Raw genomic sequence first — 18702 nt, 5'->3', positions numbered from 1 at the left:
CTTCGGCATGTGTGCCATAGGTTGCCTACCCCTGGTTTAGAACAAGACTTTTTACGAGCAAAACTGGAAGGTAATTTAAGGTAGGCAGAAGCACCCATTGCAGCCACTGAACAACTCAACTTGTACATTTTTTTTAAATGGAGATGACTTGGTTGGAAAAATTATCTAGCCCCTCCTACCGCCTTATATGGGTCACACCCACGTTTCCAGCCTCAGTGGCAGGGGGTGGGGAATTAATTGAGTTGGGGTGGGGTCTCTCTGCAGATGAGGGTGAAACCAATTAAACTCGGTGTGAGAACAGGCGTCTTTCTGCAGATGTCCTGAGAAGTCAGGCGCTTACGAAGGTCCGAGACCCAGGAGGCTGGACGGAGCCAAAGGATTCATGGTCTATTGCATCTGGAGACATTTCAAGAACTATTACAAGAGATATTTTAGCACTGCTGACCCAAGGTAACCAAGCTGCCTAGTGATAGACAGCAGCCTTTGGCATCACTCCACACCTGCCACAAGAGAAAACGCCATAACCCCCCGCTTTCTTTCCCAGTCTAAAGGGCAGGGAGTCACCACTTGCTGGCAGAATTAGAAACTCTTTGGGAGTAAGTCCGGTCACTTGGCAGGAGAACTGGGGATGGGGGTCTGCAGAGCACTGGCAGGATGCCACGGAGATGGCCACTCTTGCTAAATCAGCCATCTCTGGGAAAGCGCACGCAGACCCACTACAGAGGAGGACTCAAGCAGCCCGCAAATGGTGACAATGTGTTTTTAATAAGCCATCCGCACATCAGGAGCAGGCTGCACTTCAGTTATACTGGATGCTTTCTTGAGTTTCTAGTAACGGCTGCGCCGTCAACATCCTCATTAAATCACCCACAGCAAATCTCAATTCCTCCAGAACAGAGAAGTCCACAAAGCCCCTCCCACGCACACTGCTTTCTTGCCCTCACATGTCCCAAAGGCATGTGTTAAATACATGTCTCTTAGTTAGGCCAGTCCAATACACTTTCAGCAAATGCTACGATCGTATGCATTAGGTGAATGATACCTTCACTGATTACTCATGGTGGCACAGGCATATTAGTGACAGTACAGGCTCCTCCCTGTCCCCTGGAAGATGAGCCCGAAGCTGTCCTTAAGCCTGTCAGATCCCACAGAGGATCCCATCCAAGCCTCTACAATGAGCATCATCTCCCTGTAGAAGTCTCCGGATGACAGTGGTGCTCCACAGTAGGTGAGATCCCAGCCTCTGGCCCCACTAGGGTTGGGTCACTGCTGCTGCCCATTCTGGGGTGCTCCGAGGAGATTGCACCGACGTGCCAAGAAATAAGAGAAATGCACACAACCTGTCCAGTCGGAGGGACAGCACTCCCCTGGACAAACCCTGGCTGTGACTTGGAACTAGTGACCTCCTTGGGAGTCCGTCTGTCCTGAGGACCAAGGATTCATCACAATCACATACCGGCTGTTCCAGCAGCACCTCCAAGACTCCCCAAACTCAGCTTTGCATCTTATGAAACACACCCACATATATCCCCAAAACAGCCTCCTTGCCATGATGAAAGAACAGCACAAGGATTCATGAAGTCTACTAGGGACCATGGCGTACACATCTATTTTATGTGGGAAGCTCTTAGATACCACTATAATATAAGACAGACAGGCAGATGCCGCCGCATGCACTAGTGAAGACTTCTGTGTACCTCCCAAAATGCTTCATGGATTGCCTCATCCAATACTACATAGACCTATGTGTTAGCCCACCAAACTGCGGTTCCAGGCATCCTTCAAGTCTTCTCTACTCCTTTGTGCCAGACTCCCCTATCGATACCAACACATGAATATGTATGTGAATAGAAAATTTGGTATTCTGAAAAGGAACCTGAAACACACCAATTATGGCTCAAATGTTAAGAGTCCTGCACTAGACCTAAAGGAAAATTTCTTTTGAGGAAGATGGGCTAAACCTGTTTCCACATAAACATGGCAAAGCACTGAAAAGTGGCAACCTGGTATCAGCCCAATGAAATGCCACTATAAACCTAATGCAATCAGTTTTATTAACAATATACAAATAGTGGCTCCTTGCGTAAAGCACTGAAGTGCGTGTTAAAAAAAGTTAAGTGTCCACTCTGATATTTCCAAAGGAAAAACGAGTATCACAGATTCATCATCAACAATTAAAAAAATGGAAGTGGCATAAAAATGACTGAGATTGCTACAGCATAAAAGGACAATGTGCTATTTTAACTCTCTTCTATTCACAGGCAAGCGGACTAACCTGGCCTGCTGGATACACACTTGACCTCCTGATGCAGTGGTATTAAAAAGGAAAGCAGCATTAATGTCCACCTCTTGGTCTTTTTTTCAGCACGACACTGAAATAGTTTTATTAACGGGGAAGCCGAAATGAGTGCAGATAAGCAGATTGCGTCTCCTAGTTCCAGGTCTCTGCATGAGCTCTTCTAAAAGCTTCTTGTAACACCCTACTAATCCAGAAGGCAAGGAAAATATCATTCGTTTTTTTATGATCATTCATTATATTACTGCAGGTAGGCGAGCAGATTCTTTGCTCGGGCTGTTAAATTTTCTTTTGCAAGGCTGCATTAAGCCACCCTTTTAAATCCATGCAAACTGAAGACAAAAAGAGTTGCAAAGGATGCTACAAACTTATTCACATTATCTATCTGTCTAGGCACCACTGGGGTGTCAGAACTGGTACTAGCAAAGTCATTCATTTTCAAGTGCAGGACAGTTTCCCCAATAGACGACAAATCATATATTAAATGGATACTAACAACCGATCTTTACCAAAGACTACAGGTTAGCATGAGCAGCAGCCAAAGATCTTTTCTCACCTACTGTCATTGGAATGTATTGCCCCCAAAAGACTGGCTTGCTAAAAATAAATATTGGAAAAACGCTCAGTGAAGGTAACATTGAATTTAAAGCCAATCACTGAAAAATAAATGGACCCATGAGACACACAGGTAAACAACACCCAGATTATCTGCAATCTAAACCCTTTTCAAATCTACCAGAAACTTGGATCAGAGATCACAGGACAACCACTGTATGCCAAGTATGTTTGTATCTCCCACGCAGTATTCTGGGAGTCATCAGAGTTTTCCTGCAGGACAATAGAAACTCTTATTTCCAGAATTAACTTACATGGAATACTTGATAGACAGAAACACTACCCAGACATTGGACTTAAAATACTTTGAATACAGCTGTGAAATTCGCAATTCCAACAGCTTTAAAATCCTCCCAAACCTGTAAAGTGGTATTACTGCCAATTTCATTCTCACAATGAGCCAATTCATTCTAATGCTTCTGGATCCTAACCGTTTAAAACCAGCAAACAAAAACAAACAGGACACCACGCCGCACACCCACAGAGTCAGAACTTCTCAGACAAAGCAGGTTGTACATTATGGAAAAAGGCACCCAGTATACGATAGTGATTTAAAGATGTGGTTACAAATAGCACACACTGCTTTATCTGGAAGGCTGTTCAAATGAGCCCAAAGAGTACTTGATGTGTGAATCAAGAATGAAGAATTTCAGACAATCCAGTGAATTTAGGATAATTCAGGCAACTTTCTGTGGACTATTTATTAGAGCTAGGGTCCTGACTGACCGATGTAAAGCAATCTAGACAGTATAGGAGGCACACGAAGGTGAGGGGAGAGGACAGATGATGATACCATCACATTATCTGCCCCAAAGAGCTTGCAAGACAAGAGGCAACCAGTGAGTGTAACAAAGCACAGGGAGGAAGGCAACAGGGAAGATGAGTGTGTTCACAGGAACCATGTGATTCCAAATCAGTGTAAAGTTTTATTACTGGCGGGTCTGATAGCTCTGCCAATTAAGCTTGCCTGATGCTTCCCACCCCGTTTTCAGTTGCTTATCATTTTGCCAAACTTTAACCCAGGGGTCAGCAACCTTTCAGAAGTGGTGTGCCTTGTCTTCATTTATTCACTCTAATTTAAGGTTTTGTGTGCCAGTAATACATTTTAACGTTTTTAGAAGGTTTTTAGAAGGTCTCTTTCTATAAGTCTATATTATATAACTAAACTATTGTTGTATGTAAAGTAAATAAGGTTTTTAAAATGTTTAAGAAGCTTCATTTAAAATTAAATTAAAATGCAGAGCCCCCCGGACCAGTGGCCAGGACCCGGGCAGTCTGAGTGCCGCTGAAAATCAGCTCACGTGCCGCCTTCGGCACGTGTGCCATAGGTTGCCTCCCCCTGCTTTAACCACTGAGGCTGAAATTTTCTACCCTGGGTGTCTGCCTGAGGCTGAATTTTTGGAAAGTTTCTGCCAAAATGGTTCAGTTGCTTCTGAGAACAAGGCTAGGGAAAAATACATTGCAAAACAATGTTGAAAATTCTGGCAGCCTTTTCTTTGGGAAGCTTTGGCGTAGAGCCTTGAAATTTGGCAGAGGGTGGCCTTTGCAGCAGGAGTGTGCCTTTTGAAAATATGCCCAAATTTGGCCAAGTTTTAAGCCTTTGAAAAACCGCGTTTTTTACATGCTCGGTACAGACTTCTCAGAGCTTAGCAGCTAAAATCTCTGAAGATTCCATCCTCTCTGATCAATCTTGACCTACGTGTGACCGGACTGTGCGTGCATGTGTGACCCCCACAAAGCAAATGAGCATGCTCCAACCCAGGGCTTCAGGGGCAAAGCCAGATCTTCCCTGTAATTGTTGTTCCCAGCTGCTGTGGGCTAGGGCAAGGCTGGGCACCTGAAATAAGCCTGGAGGAGAAAGGTGCTTGATTTGAATGCAGTGGGGACAAAAGCTGGATCAGGGGAGAGGGAAAGAAGTAGATTGGGAAAAGGAACCTGGCGAGACCGGGACTGGAGGTGGGGCGATAAAAACTGTGATTGAGCTTGAGGGAGGATGGAGACTGGGATCTGGTGAGGAAAATGGGGGAGGAGGGAGAAGACATTGAGATCAGACTAGGAACTGGGCGGGGTGGAGATTGGGACTGCTAGACAAGGACAGGAAACCCATATGGGGGGGTGAGGAGGACAGGAGAAATAGATCAGATGAGGAGCCACCATGTGTGTGGGGAGGGGGGGGAGAATTGGGATGGCTGGGCAAAGAGACTGGGACAAGGAACCATGAAGGGGATTAGGATGGAGTTGGGAGACTGGGATTGGATGTGAAGTCTGTGAGGGAAACTGGGATTGGGAGTGGGGGCTGGGAGGGAGACACAGGGCTGCAGGGGAAACGAGTGGGGCTGGGGCAGGAGAGAGAACAGACAAGGAAATAGAACTGGCTGGGCAAGGAGACTGGAAGGAGGATGAGAAGCCTGAGGAGGGCACTGGCTCTGTGAGGAGAATGGGATGGGGACAAGGAGCCAAGGTTGGGGAAGAGACAGGATTTGAATGAGGACAGTTTGGAGGGGATGGAGCAAAAGAGGTTGAGCTTGGGGGAAATGGGGAGAAGGGGGAGATGTGTAGTGAATGAGGTAGGGGGTTGCAGGAAGGAAATGGATGGTCTCGTGGCTAATGCACCTGAACACTGCTCTGGAGAATTGTTTTCTATCCCTGCCTCTGCCACAGCCTGGGACTGGGAATGGCTGAGCCATTACAAACATTGAATCTATCTCCCCTTGTAAGTACTCTCACACTTCTTATCTACCTGTCTGTACTGGGCTATCTTGATTATCACTTCAAAAGTTTTTTTTTCTCTTACTTAATTGGCCTCTCAGAGTTGGTAAGACAACTCCCACCTGTTCATGCTCTCTGTATGTGTGTATATATATATCTCCTCAATATATGTTCCACTCTATATGCCTCCGAAGAAGTGGGCATTAGCCCACGAAAGCTTATGCTCTAATAAATGTGTTAGTCTCTAAGGTGCCACAAGTACTCCTGTTCTTTTTGCGGATACAGACTAACACGGCTGCTACTCTGAAACATGGAACAATGAGGTTAAAACAAAATATTGAAATAGCTGCTCATTAATTGAGCACCGTCCATCCTGTGCACTGAATGAGGCAGGAGTCCTGGGGCAAAAAAGGATGTGCTCATGTGATTAAAGACTGTATCAAAATGCATACGCACACGGGGCCCAAATTAGGCACAGGCAACCTTAATTCTGGCCCTTCCTAACTTTCAAATGCTTGACTCTGCAACTTTAGTAATGTTCTGTTAAAGTCGTTTTGTCTGTAACTATATTATATATAATGACTAGATACAGGGCCAGTGGGCTGATATATATATAATTATATATATATAATCAACCCACTGGCCCTGTATCTAGTCATTATCAGTGGTTCTTTCCTGAGACTAGACCAGTGGGAATTTCTAACACTTATTTTACATATTCTTGTAAATGATTCCGACCCCTGCAGTTATTCATGTAGGCGCTGGCCAATGTAAAAGGTGTGAATTGATTCTCTCTACTCTTATCTTCCTTTCCCTGCCTCCTTTCTCCTCCTGTTTGTTACACAGTGATCATGTCCCGGTCTCTCTCCCAATGAGAGCACAAGCACAGACCAGAAAACAAAGGATGGTGCCAACTCATCCTTACAACCTGTTCTTGTTCGTTTTCATTCTCAGTTAACATAACCCACCCTTATGACCTTCTCCTCTCCAAACTCCACTGGGTGTTTGCCTTCTTCAAAGACCAGTCCCAAGATAACCCTCTGTTTCCTTTCTACAACCCACAGTTCTTTAATGCAGAGAACAAACAGCTTGTCAGGTGGTATTATGGCTCAAGTTAAAAACAAAAGAAAAAAACCTGTCACGCTGCTAATGGTGTTTTCTTGTTATTACGCCTGGTGGTAGGATAGAGCCACAGGATAACTAACACTGTCTGGATTGCTTCCTTTTTAGTGCTGATTTATTTTTAACAGGTTATTCAACGCCTTTTTACCTATGACAACTTTAGTGATGTGCAGCTTATTCATTCCCTGTGCCATTCCCAGTTCCTCTCTACTTCAGCATTGTCTTCTCTCCCCTCAGGCGCCTCTAAATCTTGGTGACCATCATCTACCTCACTTCTCTCCTCTCTCCCTTGCTGGAGGGGACATAAAAGCAGTCTCTATTCTATGTCCACGCTTATATTATGATACTTACTTATTAATACAAAGTCGGAGGAAAACAAGCAAGAAATTTCCCAACTACCTGGTTAAATAAGCAGAGGTACAAACAAACAAAAACTCCTACCCACAACAACAAGCAACACATGCAAGTGATTCACTTTCTGTTTGTTCTCAAGCCTTTGATCTTGCTGTACACTTTGATTTTCAGTACTTGGTTTGACAAGGAAGGGAGTAAGAGCCCCTTTTTTTTGTGACATACATAGAAGGGTTTTCCAAAATGGTACATTATCTGTACTTCTACTTATAACTTTCTGCTGACCTGTGGAATCTTTGGCAAACAGCACAGGGGACAGGACAGAGCAGCCGAATGTGGCCTACCATCACTGGCACAAGATTTGGTGGGGTCTGGAGTGGAGCTGTCTCCTCTTCATTTTTTGAGAGAGGTAAGATGGATGAGACAATATCTTTTATTGGACCAGCTTCTGTTGGTGAAAAATACAAGCTTTCCAGCTACACAGAGCTTTCCAACAGAAGTTGGTCCAATAAAAGATATCACCTCACCCACCTTGTCTCTCTAATATCCTGGAACCAACAAAGCTACAACAAAACTGCAAATTTAATATTTCTATCTGTTTGCTTCGGTGGTACATATAGTAAGAATGAAGGAAGACGACACACATGGTGTGCGTATGTGCGCGAGTAGGGTGACCAGATAGCAAGGGTGAAAAATTGGGACGGGGGTGGGAGGTAATAGGCACCTATATAAGACAAAGCCCCAGATATCAGGACTGTCCCTATAAAATTAGGACATCTGGTCACCCGATGTGCGAGGCACAATGCTGAACAACAAAGAAGTCAACGCCACCAGGTATTCCCTTCAAGAGATAGAATATCTTGACAGGACTGACACCAGTGGAGGAGGAAGAGCTCTGTGTAACTTGAAAGGTTCTCTCTTTCACCAACAGAAGTTGGTCCAGTAAAAGATATTACCTCATCACCGTGTCTCACTAAATGGTACAATAGAAAGAGAAAAATCAGAAACACATGAGGTGGAAAATCAATACTTCCATGGAATAGCTCGATGTTACGTTAGGTGTTCCTCAGGTCTCTAGTTGGAGAATTGGGGAGGCAAGTGAAAGCTTGATCATCGATTGTAATGGTAATCTGCTGCAAAATACATGTCCTAGTATCAGTGTCCCTTGGACCTCCAAGAGTGGGCACACACTTTCTGTCTGAGAACAGAGAGCTCAGTACTCACGTTGGAGGGAGCAGCTACTGTCTGGCCTCTGCACCTCTGCCTCATGTACAACAGTATCAGGAGTCAGTGCAAAGAGAGACTCTTATTGGAAACAATAAAATGGAGGTGGAAGAGTGCATGGTTCTGGAGACTGGGAATGATATATCGGCAGGGTCACTGATCATCACATGCTGCCCAGGTCACAGCGATGACCACCATATCTTGATGTATGATTTAACTTCAACCAATTCCTAGTGGAGATCCTCAAAACGACCGGCACAACTGGCACTGACCTTTGTTGTCAGTCTCTGCAGAGACACTGAATGGACATTGAAAAAGGAGGCCAAGAGCGAAGGCTGCAAACAAGTTGGCAGGTCAGCTAGCACTCCTGCTGCCTCACACTACGTCCCATCCGTGGAGAGAGGGCTCCACTCTTGAAGCCTGTCTGTCTAGCATGAGCACCACCAGATACAGGCCCGTGCACAGTATTTTTAGTATATTTTGTACCAGATTAAAAAAAAAGGGGGGGAAAGAATAACATGTACCTCTCTGGAGGGCAAGAGCGACAATCCTTGGCAAGGCAGAAAACCGGAAGCAGTGCCAACATCAGCAACAGGCATCTGCCAGCTCTGAGAAAAGCTGCCTCTTCATTCATCGTGCCTATGCAATGCTTTGCAAGGGAGCATCCTGGAATTTGGAATCATGGACAGCATAGAATCATAGAATATCAGGGTTGGAAGGGACCTCAAGAGGTCATCTAGTCCAACCCCCTGCTCAAAACAGGACCAATTCCCAACTAAATCATCCCAGCCAGGGCTTTGTCAAGCCGGGCCTTAAAAATCTCCAAGGAAGGAGACTCCACCACCTCCCTAGGTAACCCATTCCAGTGTTTCACCACCCTCCTAGTGAAATAGTGTTTCCTAATATCCAACCTGGACCTCCCCCACTGCAACTTGAGACCATTGCTCCTTGTTCTGTCATCTGGCACCACTGAGAACAGCCGAGCTCCATCCTCTTTGGAACCCCCCTTCAGGTAGTTGAAGGCTGCTATCAAATCCCCCCTCATTCTTCTCTTCTGGAGACTAAACAATCCCAGTTCCCTCAGCCTCTCCTCATGTGCTCCAGACCCCTAATCATTTTTGTTGCCCTCCGCTGGACTCTTTCCAATTTTTCCACATCCTTCTTGTAGTGTGGGGCCCAAAACTGGACACAGTATTCTAGATGAGGCCTCACCAATGTCGAATAAAGGGGAACGATCACGTTCCTCGATCTGCTGGCAATGCCCCTACTTATACAGCCCAAAATGCCGTTAGCCTTCTTGGCAACAAGAGCACACTGTTGACTCATATCCAGCTTCTCGTCCACTGTAACCCCCTAGGTCTTTTTCTGCAGAACTGCTACCTAGCCATTCGGTCCCTAGTCTGTAGCATGTGATGCGAATGTGCCATGAGGCAGGAAGACATGAAGCAAACCTGAAAGCACTGTCGTTTCTCCACAACACTGTTAGGATGTTTGGCACATCACTAGTTTTCCTTCCAGCTAAGGAACTTTATATGTTTCTTCTTGTAAAATTAAGCTTAATATGACATTAAGATTCTAGGAAATTATGCCTGGAGATGAAAGAAATAAAGCAAATTCTGAGCACCGACTAAGTCCGTATTGATTTTTATGTGTACATTTCTCTATCATCATTACTAAACCGGTGACACTGTGAAGGGCACAATTATTTATGTTCCATCAAATTAGTGAGTAATTCAAATCCCTGACGAAATCTCAAGCTCAAATTGCTTCCACAGGAAGTATTTCTGACATTTAAAATGTTCACTCACCCCTGGAAGGGCACTTACAACGAAGAGAACTTCCCAGGAAAAAATGGAAAAACCATATGTATTGGTTTTGTATAACACGTATTGGCAGGTATAACAGCACAATTGTTTTGTATGAAATGGTGTTTCTGTACTGCCCCTTGCACAATGGAGTCCTCATCCTGGATTGGAGCTCCTGACCTAGTTGCTAGTATAATGCAAACAAATACATAAAAAGCATCATTATTGTTGGGTGAGTTTTTCTATCAAAACAGCATGATAATTAGCAAGTTTACACCATTATTTGCCAAATATTGTTGTTTCAATGGAGGGGAAGGTGGAAGAAAACGAACAGCCAAAGCTGCAGTAGAGACTGAGCGCCTCCACAAAGATGGCCCTGGTCCCCCACTGATACCTCGGGATCCCTAGAATTTGGTGGTGGATCTCCACTGGGGGATCCTGGTAGAGTTCTCCTCCTCCTCCTCAGTCTCCTTCTGAGAGTTTTACTGCAGAATGAGCCAGCCCATTGTATCTGGGGTGACAGGCAGAGAGATATGGAAGATACCACCACCACCACCACTTTAAATAACTTTTGGAAACATTTCTAAAATGGACTTTTTATGTATTGATTTATTTTTAATATATGGCACATGTAGAGTAAGCAATGACATAGTATAAAGACTACCTTGGGATGAATATAATTAACTCATGAGCAACATGGCCAGCCCAAAGATAAGGATCATACATTCTCTATTATCATCTTATACATATGTACATGCACACACATGCTCTCAGGTGTTACTGTGATAGCGGTAGCTAGGCAGCCAAAGGCCACAAATGGCAAAGACATTCAAGTTCCTTATTTTGCCCATTTCCATCTTCTTTTGTTTGTATTGGTTGTATTCATTGGTGTGCTCTTCTCTCCTCTCCCTCTCCCACTAGCAAACTGTCCAAACTCCATAAGAGTTTCCATCTAACTAACGTACAACTCAGCTGGAGTCCATATTACGGGAGAATCAGAGTTAAACGGGGCATAACTGATGACAAACAGGGGTCCCCCTTTAAGATGCAACCCCTGGGGATTCTGTATTTATTTCAGTTATAAAAATGTGTCCACATAAGGCTTTAGGTAAATTACATAAAATAAAACAATGAAAGCACTTATAGTAGAACTGAAGCTGTTACGTGTCCCACTACTCTACACAGAACCAAAATAGTGAAAGAAAGAAAGAAAGAAAGAAAGAAAGAAAGAAAGAAAGAAAGAAAGAAAGGAGCTAGCAGTATTGAATCTAACTATTTTTTTAAAATCCCCCTCCCTCCAAGAAAGCCTTTTTCCCACCAAAAAGTAAGGCTTTAAGTAGCCAAAACAGGAAGGAAAACAAGATTTTCCTCTATTTTTTTTCTTAGCGTTTTTTAAAGGAAGCAAGTTATTGAAATATATCAACCTATTTCCTCCCCTTGAAACATTCGTGGTCTTCTGTGCATTGTGAGTGAAACAAAAATAAACATCTTTTATCCACCCACATTCTGCTGTGTCTAGGCAGCTCCAAGAATATCATTATGTGGCCACGGAACCACAAGCTAGGGACCGGGTCACGTTATACCAGACTAATTTTTTGGGGAATGGGGTACTCTTACTAGACGCCAACATGATTATACGCTAGCAGTTTTTTCAGCAGCAGTTTTGGGGGGGAAAAAGTGGGAAAGGAACAGGATGGATTAAACACCATCCACCTTTGCCAGGGGAAAGAGGGCCTTGAAAGAGAGAGCAGGTAGACTACAAACCTAAAAAAGATTTTGGTTCACTTACATGGCAGCTTGACTTCAGTGTCAAATTACCTAAGGCCGGAAAATCCTAACTGCCCAACTCATCCTTGGTATTTTATTTTTTTTGCCAGCCTGTTTTGTAACTCAGTGGGAACTGGATAATAACATCTATTTCAGCTCAGTGTGTAGTTTTTATTTCACAGTAGAACACGGCAATTTATAAATGGCAAAAACCTATGGAAAATTCTCTCAATGAAGGATTTTGTGGTATGTTATCATTTAACCCCTATTTTTCACTTGCACTAGATTTATTGGTGTGCACAGCTGCAATGTTAAATGACTTTGAAAGCATAGCAATTAATCCAAAATCCTATTTGTTTTAATCTAACACTGTCAACTAGTTTTAGGTTTCTAGTCAAGAGAAAAAAAATGTTTGTTAAGCTCTATGGCACCAGCTAATGTCTAAAGACAATCCTCTGAAAAGGTGCAAAGATGTTTTATTGCGGTAGTATAGACAGAACAGAGATTTATTATAGTACCTAACGGCATTTCTGCAGATGCCTTTTGAATTATAATGAGATTATTAAAACTTTACAAATCATTATATTAAAACTTGACAAGGGGATGTTAGAAGTGGAGAATCTTGATGTCATTGCTAATGACGCATTACTAATGATAAGGTTTCAGGATAATTCCTCAGTAAAACTAGTTATAAAAATATAAAATATATTAATATTTATTTCAAGACCTTCTATAAGTTCAAGGATAATAGGTTTATATGCATCAGAACAGCTGAATGATTATATTTATGCCAGCATTAGAAAGATGTTCATCTGCTGCAAAGTTTAATTAATTTTCACAGATAGTTAATTTTCTGTTTCATTATCAGCTCCCTAAATTTGAAAGACAAATAATTTATAAACAAATAGAAACTTCAGAGGAGTATTTTTAGACCAAATGCAAGATAAATAGCAGGCATGAAACGTCTGCACTGAATTTGAAGTACTAATACGAATGATATATTGTACTAAGTTTTGATTTATAACTTACACATTCTAAAGCACTGATTGAAAAGAAACAAATTGTTTACTGTTAACCCACACCCATTTTCAGGTAACAAATGAGTCTGATCTGTACCAATCAAATAATGGCTTTAATGCCCTTAAACATCAGTGAATGAAGAATGTACATCTCAATATGTCCTTTGAAGGGTGACCCGATCCCTTAAGGACAATATTCTAGCCCTCTACCCTTCCAGCAAAAAAAGTTTAAGTAGCTACTTACCATGATGTACGACACCCTTCAACCCATGGATAATAGGGTCCAGTGCTGGATTGTCCCGCTGACTGACCTACATATAAAGGATATATGATTGGTTAAATCTATTCTGGCATCAGACAGAACAGTCTCAGTTTAATCTTCTAAAGGGGTGGGGGGGGGAGATGTTATCTAGCAAGCTGCTTAGTTCTCACATTTACAATGGCTCCTCAACAAATGCTGAAGATATATGGGACAATAAAATAATGCGACAAAGGCTAAATCAAAAGAGAGAAAGTCTTCAGAATACATTAAAACATTAGAAACGTTAAAGCCCCTGCAAAGCCTCAAACCGAACAGCTGATTTCTCTCCACAAATTTCTTAGCTAAATAGTAGTTCAAAGTTACCAAAGAAGAGTCCGCTAGCCACTGAAAATCACCAGCTCCTCAGCTGCTGCAAGTCAATGTGGCTTCTTGGAAGTCAGCAGAGCTGCATCAATTCATACCAGAAAAGGATCTAGCCCTTAGTGTATTGTTTTAAAATATTTTTAAAGCAACTTATTTAAGGGCCCTTTGCAAAAGGGAGGGATAAAGATCACATCAGGCAGAGTCGAGACAATAGCCTCTGAAATTTGATAATGCAATCCTGTGCTCCTGGAGCAAAAATGTCCATAGTGTTCTTCTGCGCAGAGATAAACCACATCCTCGGCAGAGATGATCTAGCCACAATCCAGAGAGGGGAGTAAAACCAGCAGACACAGGGGGTACGTCTACACTATCCGCTGGATCGGTGGATAATGATTGATCTATCGGGGATCGCTCTCCCGTCGACTGTTGAACTCCTGCTCGGCGAGAGGTGGAAGCAAAGTCAACGGGGGAGCCACGGCAGTCGATCCCGCGCCGCGAGGATGCGAAGTAAGTCAATCTAAGTCGATCTAAGATATGTTGACTTCAGCTACGCTATTCTCGTAGCTGAAGTTGCATATCTTAGATCAATCCCCCCCGCCAGTGTAGACCAGGCCAGGGACATTAAACCTTCCTTCCCCACCTTCAGTTCAAACCTTCCAAATTAAGGCTCCAGGATGGAAAATGATAAAATACAGGTAGGATCTGATCAGAAACAGTCAAATGAAAGAGAGTCCCATTCAATTACATCATGTAACGGCAGACAGCTAAAAAGTGACAAGTTTTTAAAGTGCTTATATACCAATGCTAGAAGTCTAAATAATAAGATGGGTGAACTAAAGTGCATCATATTCCCAAACACGAGCCATTCTTTTTAGGTGACAAATCTGAGGAACTGTCCCAAATTGAGGTATCATTAGAGGAGATTTTGGAACAAATTGATAAACTAAAAAGTAACAAGTCACCATGAAATGACTTATTCTCTTACTGTAAAGGGAAATCATGCCTCACCAATCTACTAGAATTCTTTGAGGAGGTCAACAAGCATGTGGACAAGGGGGATCCAGTGGATATAGTGTACTTAGATTTTCAGAAAGCCTTTGACAAGGTCCCACATCAAAGGCTCTTACGCAAAGGAAGCTGTCATGGGATAAGAGGGAAGGTCCTCTCATGGGTCGGTAACTGGTTAAAAGATAGGAAACAAAAGGTAAGTATAAATGGTCAGTTTTCAAAATGAAAAGAGGTAAATAGTGGTGTCCCCCAGGGGTCTGTACTGGGACCAGTCCTACTCAACGTATTCATAAATGATCTGGAAAAATGGTGGTGAGGTGAGGTGGCAAAATTTGCAGATGATACAAAACTACTCGAGATACTTAAGTCCCAGGTGGTCTGCAAAGAGCTACAAAAGGATCTCTCAAAACTGGGTGACTGGGCAACAAAATGGCAGATGAGGTTTAATGTTGATAAATGCAAAGTAATGCACATTGGAAAACATAATCCCAACTATACATATAAAATGATGGGGTCTAAATTAGCTGTTACCACTCAAGAGAGAGATCTTGGAGTCATTGTGGATAGTTCTCAGAAAGCATCCACTCAATGTGCAGTGGCAGTCAAAAAAGCTAACAGAATGTTGGGAATCATTAGGAAAGGGATAGGAAATAAGACAGAAAATATATTGCCTCTATATAAATCCATGGTATGCCCACATCTTGAATACTGCATTCAGATGTGGTCGCCCCATCTCAAAAAGGGTTCAGAAAAGGGCAACAAAATGATTAGGGTATAGAACGTCTTCCATATGAGGAGAGATAAATAAGACTGGGACTTTTCAGCTTGGAAAAGAGATGACTAAGCGGGGATATGACTGAGGTTTATAAAATCATGAGTGGTATAGAGAAAGTAAATAAGGAAGTGCTATTTACTCCTTCTCATAACACAAGAACTAGGGGTCACCAAATGAAACTAATAGGCAGCAGGTTTAAAATAAACAAAAGGAAGTATTTCTTCACTTAATGCACAGTCAACCTGTGGAACTCCTTGCCAGAGGATGTTGTGAAGGCCAAGACTATAACAGGGTTCAAAAAAGAACTAGATAAATTCATGGAGGATAGGTCCATCAATGGCTATTAGCCAGGATGGGCAGGGATAGTGTCCCTAGCCTCTGTTTTCCAGAAGCTGGGAATGAGTGAAAGGGAATAGATCACTTGATGATTACCTGTTCTGTTCATTCCCTCTGGGGCACCTGGCACTGGCCACTGTCGGAAGACAGGACACTGGGCTAGATGGACCTTTGGGCTGACCCCATATGGCTGTTCGTATGTTCTTATTTCTGTCACTTGTTTTTCGAATGAGTATATAAGTTACTGCTCTCCCCTAGAGATGAGCATATACATTGGATATTTTGTTTTGGGGGCCAAACTAGGGGAGTGAAGGGGGAATCTGTTTCGATTAGAACTGGAAACCATTTTTTGAAAAGTTTCATTGAATTGAAAACCTCAGAACAATTTCATTTTGAATTGACTGAAATGTTTTGGTTGACTGAAATCTCTCTTTCCTCCTGAGTTTTTCATTTTAGTTGTTTTCTGATGTTTTTCATCCTTTTTTGCCCCCAAAATGGCCAAATTTAAAAACAAAAGCCATTTTGAAATGAAAAAGTCAAAAAGAAATGTTTAGACTTTTTTTTTTTTAATCAGGTGTTTTCCAGCCGAAAGTATAAGGCCTGGTCTACACTGGGGGGTAGGGTGGGATTTTCCGATCTAAGTTACGCAACTTCAGCTATGTGAATAATGTGGCTGAAGTTGACGTACTTAGATCTACTGCGGTGAGTCGACAGCTGACGCTCTCCCGTCGACTCCGCCTGTGGCCTCTCGCTCCAGTGAAGTACCGGAGCGGACGGGAGAGCGCTCAGCGGTTAATTTATCGTGTCTAGACTAGACGCGATAAATCGACCCCCACTGGATCGACTGCTGCCCATCAATCCTGCGGGTAATGTAGACAATCCCTTAGTTAAGGTTGACCCACATTTGCTAATAGTTTCAGAAGAATGCATTTTTCAGCTGAATTTCTATTCTCCGGCACTTCAGGAGATTGATGCATTTCAAAGGGTGACGGTGTGTAATATCTAGATAATGTATGCTAGTTATCAGGGTGCTATCTGGTGGGTGGGATTTCCTTCTCTATTCCCATTGGAAAAGATGGGGACCCAGTAGGTAGGGCTGGAGAAGGGTGAGAGCGCAGATCTTTTTGCTGAGAAAAGTAATCCAGAATAGGAGATTCCTAGCTGGGACAGCTCTTCTTCCCTCATGTAGTGCTGTTGTTTCATCTGTGGAAGGAAAGTGTGGGGTCCCAGAAACTCCCTAGCCAGGCTCCACTCCCTTCCACCTCAGATCTTCCATGTCCCGTGAGTCTTCACTTCATCAGCCAGTGAGAAACATGTAGGAGGCATGGTTCCCCCAAGCCACTCAGTGCTAGAGGAGTTGGGAGGTCTTAATCTGCTTTAACAGGGGGAAGACTCTCCCACACTCCCTATATCTTTACCTCTGGCCCTCACTTGGCCTCTCAGTGCAGCAGAGCGAGGCAGGTAGGAGGAGGAGGCAGCCAGCCCAGGTTGTCTGGTGCCTGCTCAGCCAACCTGCCTCTTGGGCTTCAGCCACAGCACACTCATAGGAAGGAGCCATTGGAGTTCAATATGGATGTATGGGTGGGAACAACAGAAAGGCAACCTCAACCTATGCTAGCAGCAGCTCAAGTGGAGGAGGCAATGGCCAACCCGTGCTGTCAGCTTCTGATGTTCAAATACAGAATAGTTTAACTGTCCACACAACCCGCTCTGGGCCTGCAGTTTCCCAAGGGCTAGATACACCCTGCACTGAAGAAACTGTGAACCCTGTCAGATAGTTCAGGGTCTCTATGCAAATCAACCCTCTTTGGTAAAGCTGGGCTAACGCCTAATTCACAGGAAAAGGCACTACCTCCTTGTCCAACATTTGTGGGGTTGAGAGACCCGGCTGCCCTAATTCGAATGCCCACCAAAGTAATTCCAAGTCCTGCCACCAGAACAATAACCCCAAAGCTGTGACCTCACGAAAGAAGCAAACCACGGTTAGTTTAACCACATGCATATACTAAGAAATTCATCCGCACACAACCCAACCTTCTCAATTGCTTCACACTCACACAACGTGATTACCTGATGCATAATGTGGTAGTTCCGGGAACTGCATCTGTATTTCCCCTCAGTGATCCAGCCAGAGTACCACTCTCCACTTCTAGCTCCCCAGCCACTGCCTGTCTGGGTGGAGACTCATGTGTCTCTCCCTTCTGATCACAGCATTTTCAGGCACAGTTCCCTGCCTTCACTATGTCATTCCCAGCAAAGACAGATTGCAAAAGGACACCTGCTTGCTTCCTCTTCAGAGAGGGTTAACAGATATAATTGCTACATTTATAAGTACCATAAAGTTCTTTCTATGCAAGCCTATTTTATTCTGAAGGTAAAAAGCACTACAGAGAAAACATATTTAAAACAATGAAATAACCTCTATGCATGCATAGGTTTACCAGAATTAACTCCAGCCCAAACATGGATTCTGGCAGCAACAGTCCTTCAAACTCCCACCCAAGTGGGAAGCCTTGAGATCACTAGTTTATCACAGCCTCAGCACAGAACTAGCAAACTCAAAACAGGTTTATAAACACCCTTTTTATAGTTCCGGGGTCTTTGAGCTGGAGCTTCCAGGAGAAAGACATTCGTAGAAAATGGGTTTTGAAGTGGATGATTTGCATCCCCATCTATCCCCAGCTATTTCCTAGGAAATCCACTTCACACGTATTGTTCCAAAAAGCCCTTTGACGTTCCTAATACCTTCCAGAGGGTGCATTAGTCAGTTTCCTAGAGAAGTTACATACAGTTCCACAATAACCAATACACAATTGTATTTTTAACACAATGAACCCCAAAGGCATCACACCTAATTCAATAAGGTTTAACTTAACTCAATAAAGTTCATTCAGGATATTGCAGGAAATTGTCAGTCTGTCACAACGCCACACACAACCTTGCACACTAAACCCAGCTGAACGTGACTCCGCTCATGCAACAGTTAAAACTGCCTGGGAAGGAAGGTGACAGCTGCAGCAGCACGACTAGTAGAGAGAGGCCTGCTTCAG

At 43.4% G+C, this 18702-nt stretch overlaps 1 protein-coding gene across 8 annotated transcripts in view; it reads right to left on the bottom strand.

The window, feature by feature from the left end:
• The window catches only part of PTPRG (protein tyrosine phosphatase receptor type G), a 579897-nt gene that overhangs the window by 141432 nt on the left and 419763 nt on the right, over positions 1–18702 (bottom strand). For all 8 annotated transcript variants that reach the window (XM_065550638.1, XM_065550639.1, XM_065550634.1 and 5 more), the window contains one exon: positions 13153–13219. In XM_065550638.1, the coding sequence (XP_065406710.1) occupies positions 13153–13219 (67 nt within the window). The remainder of the gene's footprint in view (positions 1–13152; positions 13220–18702) is intronic.

The sequence above is a fragment of the Chrysemys picta genome, chromosome 7 (assembly GCF_011386835.1).
Source record: "Chrysemys picta bellii isolate R12L10 chromosome 7, ASM1138683v2, whole genome shotgun sequence".
NCBI classification, from domain to species: Eukaryota; Metazoa; Chordata; order Testudines; family Emydidae; genus Chrysemys; species Chrysemys picta.
Note: the sequence above shows the minus strand (reverse complement) of the source record. Positions and strands in the feature narration are given on the sequence as shown.